The sequence below is a fragment of the Suricata suricatta genome, chromosome 5, assembly GCF_006229205.1.
Source record: "Suricata suricatta isolate VVHF042 chromosome 5, meerkat_22Aug2017_6uvM2_HiC, whole genome shotgun sequence".
Taxonomy (NCBI): Eukaryota; Metazoa; Chordata; class Mammalia; order Carnivora; family Herpestidae; genus Suricata; species Suricata suricatta.
Window position 1 is genome coordinate 1,811,366 of NC_043704.1, and position 6,414 is coordinate 1,817,779.

The 6,414-nt window shown below is 56.1% G+C and overlaps 1 protein-coding gene across 1 annotated transcript in view; it reads right to left on the bottom strand.

Annotated features, from left to right (window-relative positions):
- Positions 1-1,083: 1,083 nt before the first annotated feature.
- LOC115292533 overlaps positions 1,084-6,414 on the bottom strand; it is a 58,456-nt gene continuing 53,125 nt past the window's right edge. Inside the window, exons 5-7 of the mRNA XM_029940605.1 lie at positions 4,076-4,202; positions 1,428-1,557; positions 1,084-1,147 (exon numbers count right to left, since the gene is read on the bottom strand). Of these exons, the coding sequence (XP_029796465.1) occupies positions 1,094-1,147; positions 1,428-1,557; positions 4,076-4,202 (311 nt within the window). The 3' untranslated portion in view covers positions 1,084-1,093. The remainder of the gene's footprint in view (positions 1,148-1,427; positions 1,558-4,075; positions 4,203-6,414) is intronic.

A 6,414-nucleotide genomic window follows, 5' to 3' on the forward strand; every position in this document is an offset into this window, starting at 1 on the left:
TCGACAGACGCCTGAGTTCCAGCCGGCCGTCTCCCTGCGGCTCCAACACCGAAAGGAAATCGACGTCTCCACCAGGCCACCCGAAGCGTCTCCTCGGAGGCCGTGAAGGTCAGGGCCGTGCACCTGCTCACCACGGTCCTGGAAGGCCAGAGACGCCACGGTTGGCTTGCGCACGGTCAGCACGTGGAGGGCCGACAGACCACAGGCTGTGTGTTTTTCGGACACGCGCCAGCCCCTCGCCCAGCGTCTCCCCTTCCCGGCCACAGTTTGGCTTCATGATGACAGAATCTGGGCGGGCGGACATCTACACGTCTAGTGTGAAATCCTCTGATTCGCTGCGTGTTTGATGCTCATCCTGGTACAATGTGGGGGGACCTGCTCCGCGGCCCCAGCACCTGGACCCCGCGGGCGGAGGAGGAAGCGTCAGCTGCTCACACACCCAGCGTGCTCTTTTTATTTATGTATTTACTTCTTATTTATTTATTTATAGACAACATGTCCACACTCAAGCATGCCGGGCAGGAGCAGAGGAAGGGGAGAGGAAATCTGATGGGTGAAGACGTGGGGCTCCATCTCATGACCATGAGATCACGACCTGAGCTGGAATCAGGGGTCAGATGCTTAACTGACTGAGCCCCCACTGGCGCCCCTTGAGTTCTTTTACACGAGTCTTCGGCCCTCACTCGCCGTGACGTTGGGAGGGTTAAGGCCTCCACCTCCCCCCAAGCTCCCCTCCTTCCCCCTGATGCCAGGCCCTCCCCCTCTGCTGTCACGGGACAGCCCCGAGGTGAAACTGGGCCCACACCCCAACACTCCTGGAAGCCCTCAGCCTCGCCTTGCAGTGAGGAGGGGACGGGGGTGATGCTGCTGAGCTTTCCCAAAGCCGGGTGACGTGGTGGGGAGTCTCTCACAGCCGCCGCCCTCCCCCCGCACACACATCACCGCAGCTGCGCGTGCACGCTCCCACTGAGCACCCCCAGGGCGCACCCACCACCCACCCCGTCGGAGGCTACGGGGCCCTGGGGCGTCCCAGTCATCAGGGAAGATGAACAGAGCCCCGGGGCCACCAGGGCGACCACACAGCCCACCTCTGTCATTGTCTCCACAGTAAAGACGCCTGTGAAAATGTTGTCGTGTGTTTCCGAGTCTAGAGACAACAGAAAGATTACTGTCAAAGACTGTTTCGGGGGGACACAGTTTTCCTCCAGGCCTCTGAGCAGATGCCGCTTGGCCAGGGGGCCTGTGAGCCACCGTCACGGGAGGAACCCCTGTTGGCAGCGGCACTGGCCCTGGGCATGTGCTCGCTGCTCCTGTCTGTAACCTGGGGCTGGGCCAGGAGGCCCCCAGACCTCATCCCCACCCCCTAGAGGGAACAGACAGGCCCCTGGCACCTCCCAGCCCCTCCCCAGCCTGAGGGAGGGGCTCACGCTGTTCCTGGGTGAGTCTGTCCGCACAGGATCCTCGGCCGCCAGGGCGATGCTGCTCAGGGCAATGCCCACGAGAACGACCATCTCAAAGTATCGCGTGGTCACGATGTAATGGCAGAAGCGGCGGAGCCTGTGGGCCAGAGCGCGGATCACCCGAGGCCCACAAGGCCCCCGCCCCAGAGCACACGCTTGGCCTCCCCCTGCAGGAAGGCGTTACACCAGAAACGAGCCCTACTCAGTATCTGTGTTGGGAGACAGCAGCCAGGGGATTGACGGTGACTCAGACTCTTGAGAAGGTGTCTCAGGAAGAGGGGTGGGAGGCAGGGGCCAGCGAATCACAGTTCACAGGCCCCTTGTGTGTCCACAGAGTTCTGTGCGAGCACAGCCTCACCCTGCAGACAGCCACGCCCTGCGCAGACTCACAGGCCTGCTGCACGTGGCGTGGAGGGGCTGCCCAGAGAGGAGGAGGTGAACGCCAGCACTCCTGCGGAAAGCAGGCCTCTCTGGAGGGCCCAGGAAGCTTCTCTAGGTCCACGCTGGTCCATCTTGTCTGTGCCCCTGGGGCTGCACGTGCGCCCTGTGCTTCAGTCCCCTGCCCGCCATCTGCACGGTCAGCCTCACTGACCGCTATTCTGCTGTGTGGGCACAGGCCAGACGGGAGGGTGCAGGGGTGAACGGGGGCACCAGGGGACGGTGGGGACATCACCCAGCGGGAGACTCGCAGGGGCTGACAGGTGCTAGGACACCGCAGCAGATGGTGACCCTGCAGGTCTGGGAAGACCTCTAGGACAGTGAAGGTGACAGGAGGAGCAGCCCCAGAACCATTGTACGAGGCAGACGTGCGTCCCTCCTCTGGGTTCTGCCCCTCCCTCTTAGCACCACGTCCCTATTCCCAGGGCCGCAGGTCTGAACGGGCCTCCGGCCTCCCAGCCACGCCGCCCACTTCTCTCTGCCTTGAAGGGCTTACTGCGCTTTTCCTCCTCGCCACACCCAGTGCCACACTCTGGCCCCCACACCCAGCAGGGCTGCCCTTCCCGTGGCCATGCCTCCCCCTGCACAGACACGCATTTCCTCCCAGCTTTGGGACGCCCCTTCTCTGCCTCTTTCCTTCTAGCATCTGCCCCTGAACCCACCCGGCCTTGAGCTGTCCCCTGGCCGCTCCAGCTCTGCGGGGTCTGTACTCGCCCGCCCCGGGTAGGCGGGGCCCTGGCCATTGGCAGAAACTCTGGTGTCTTCCCTGGCGTCTCCTTCCCCTTCCACATCTAATTCATCATGATGCTGCATTGATTCTGTCTCCAGAATTCCTCCCCAAGCCTTTCACTCCCAAACCTCCACACATCAAATCGCGTCCATCTTCTCCTGAAACCCCTGACCACCTACTAAGTGCTGTCCGAGGGCTCTGCTGACTTGAAGCCTGCGCTGCCATGGACCCCCAGCGGCCTGCAACCTCTCCGCGCTTCTCGGTGCTCTGAGGGCGAATCACGGCTTCTCCACTGGACACAAAACAGCTTTTCCCCTCAGCTCTGTCTTCAGCTGCTCTGCACCCGACACCCTCGCTTCTGGACCATCGTGGTTTCTCTTCTCTCCACAAGGAAGGCTTGTTCCCCTCTCTTCACCTTGGCTCTCATCCGCCCTTCAGGACTCAACTAAGACTCCTTCCTTCCTCCAGAAAGGCTCCCTGACCTTCCCCAGCTGCTCCCAGATGTTACCTGCCCCTCCCGCACCGCACGGCGGTGACACAGGCAGGGCCCCGCTCCCTAACGGAGCAGAGCCAGCTCCCAGGACATGTGTGTTGAGTGAAGGCGTGGAGAGAGGGATGGAGGATGGACAGTGGAGGCTGGATGGAGAGACTGTGGGCTGGAGGGAGGAGGGCAGAGGAGGAAGCCTGACTCAACCAGACCTGGCGCCTTCCGGCCTCCCTGCTCCAACACGCTGGCTTTTAGTGCTTCCACTTCCGCTCTATCTGTTGCCTCTGCCACGGATGGTCTCCTTCCCGCTCCTCACCATTGTCGCCCAACGTGACCTTCCCTCCTTCACTTCGCTTATTAAGAATCCTTGTTTGTTCTGCTCATTACCATGCATTCCCGGCACCTAGAATGCTGTTCGTATGTAAATATTGGTTGCCCTAATGCAGCAGCTGGGCTGACGAGTGCATGAGAAATGCCGGTGACTTTGTGATAAACAGAGAAGAGAGAAGTGGGCAGACATGGGACGGAATGTGGTGCGCGCACACGTGCGTGGACGGTGGCCGTGATGGAAAGGTGGACAAACAGAAGTGTGCGTCCGCGATGGACCACGAATTGGGTGCACACGTGCGGCAATGAACCCTCGCCGCAGTGGGGGTTAACAGCAAGGCTCTGGGACTGGCTGACTGGGTTTAAACCCTAGCTCTACCATCAGGGCTGACTGGCCGTGTGTCCGTGGACAAGCCATGGACCTTCCCTGTGCCGCTGTGGTCTCCTCTGTGGGGTGAGGGGAGAGAAGCAAGTCCTCACGGATTGCTGTGATGCTCAGGACATCAGAACATGGGAAGGCCATGGAATCAGCTGGCTTGCCAGGTCACGTCAGCACACCCAACTACTGTGCACTTGGATCACGGCCACAGACATGGGACAGGCACACAGCATGGGCAGGGGGAGGAGACTCACAGGTTGGTGGGGCTTAAACAGAACATGGAGCTGTACGGGACTATAGGTCGGGGGCCACTCCTCATCACGTCATCGGCTTCCACCTCCTTCTTCCCCTCAGCGTGACTTTCCAGGTCCACGTTACCACCTACAAGGACACCGGGCCACCGAGTTAGAGGTGTGGTACATGTGAAGTCCACATCACACAGGTCTCACCCAGGCAACAGATGCTGTCCCCTCCCCAGCCATACAGGCCTTCAGGGACCCAGCCAGGGAAGGGGGTGTGGCTAAGAACCAGCATCGCACGAGACTCCCTCCAATCACAGTCAGCCCACGACTGAGGACGGAGACAGCACTGAAGACCCTTCCTCATTTCTCGCTGTACCAGGATCAGGGTGGGAGCAGCACCAAGCACTGTGCCCTTGGCTGTGGACACCTCTGCCTCCACTAGGGGCTGTTGGTCTCGATGTTCTAAGAACACCAAAGTCCACACTGGCCCCAGAGCCCAGGACCGGCAGGCTCCCCTCCGTGGTTCTGAGCTCAGTGCCTCCTTGAGGAAAGCTGAGAATGCCCCGCTGCCTCTGCAGGGATCTCAGGCCAGCGGGAGGGGGGGAGCAGCCCTGGACATGGCTGTCCTCCTGAACACAGTGGTCCAGCCAGACCCTGCCAGGGATTCTGCCTTCAGGACGCCAACACATGTCTACAGGACAGTGACCCAGGGAGGACTGATCACAGCCCACAGCTCGCGTGGGTTCTACTCCTCGCTTCTCACACCCTGTCCCTCAGCTCCATCCTCTGCTTTCCCACTAATCAAATTACCTGGGGTTAAAGCGGCCATGACCTTGTTCTTGTTACGTTGATTTTGTTGTCTGTGCATAGTGTTTTTCTCACAGTGACTTTTATTTTTAACTATCCTGAAGTATGTTTCCATTCTCGTGGGTAACAGAGTACCTGAGAGCCCAGGGACAGGAGGGCAGTCCGGTGACCCAGAGCCAGTGCCTACGGCATACCTCACGTTCACTTCTTACAAGACACATAAAAGCAGAGGTTGTCAAAGGCCAGCAAAAATGAGAGTGGTTATCCCCGAGGCCTGTGTGGCCACTAGTCCTGCAGAAGACAGCTGGGCCGGAGAGAAAGTCCTGGCTTCGTGTGGAAGAGCCCGGGCAGCGGCGGCTGCCAATCCTCCAAACGCCCTGCTGCTGGCATAGTCATATGATCTTCTCAGAAAGCAATTTGGCAATAAAGTCCTAAAAAAATCTAGTTATTGATTTAATCTGTGAGACATGATCTTCCAAGGAAATCAAGCATGCACACAATAGTCTGTATTCACAAAGGTGTCTGTGTTAAGTTCTTCTACAAATACAAAAAATTATAAAATGTACAGCCACAGGAGAAAGACCATGTATACGAATCATCTTACTACAGATATTAAAATGCCCACACAAAAAAATGTCCACAAATAGTTTCCATGACAAAAGACACTAATGATATTGTAAGTTTAATAAAAGGCCACATACTCGTATGTCCCAGGTCATCATCATCATCATGACCATCATCATCATCATCACCATCACCATCATCATCTCTGAATGGCTGACAGGAATTTCAATTCTTTTCGCTATACTTATAACAATTAAAAATTGTTTCCATGATGAGCATAGATTACTTTTAAATTAAGAAACATTGATGATTTTAAAGCCAAGGCATTTCAGACTCTTCCTCAGTTAACAATAAGGCAGGACCAACAGACCCCAGTGAAGAATTCTGCTGCTCGAAACGGGTAGAACACAGAAGCTAGACCTTGGATGGAAATACTCCTCCTGAAACAGACTTACAGCAACAACAAAAGGCATCACTTAAGTCAAAGCAGACCAGGAAAAAAAGAAAGGATCCAAATGAAACTGCTGAAGACTATTGAACCATCCCTGTAACCCAGGAATGAATCCCACTTGATCGTGATGGATAATTCTTTTTATATGCTGTTGAATTCGATTTGCTAGTATCTTGTTTAGTATTTTTGCATCTGTATTCATTAAGGATGTTGGTCTGTAGTTCTCTTTTTTGGCTGGGTCCCTGTCTGGTTTGGGTATCAAGGTGATTCTGGCTTCGTAGAATGAGTTTGGAAGTTTTCCTTCTATTTCTATTTTTTTGAATAGTTTGAGAAGATTGGGTATGAGCTCTGCTTTAAATGTCTGGTAGGGTTCCCCTGGGAAGCCATCTGGCCCTGGGCTCTTATTCGTTGGGAGATTTTTGATACCAGGTTCGATTTCCTAACTGGTTATTGGTCTATTCATGCTTTCAATCTCTTCCTGTTTGAATTTTGGTAGTGCACATGTATTTAGGAATTTGTCTATTTCTTC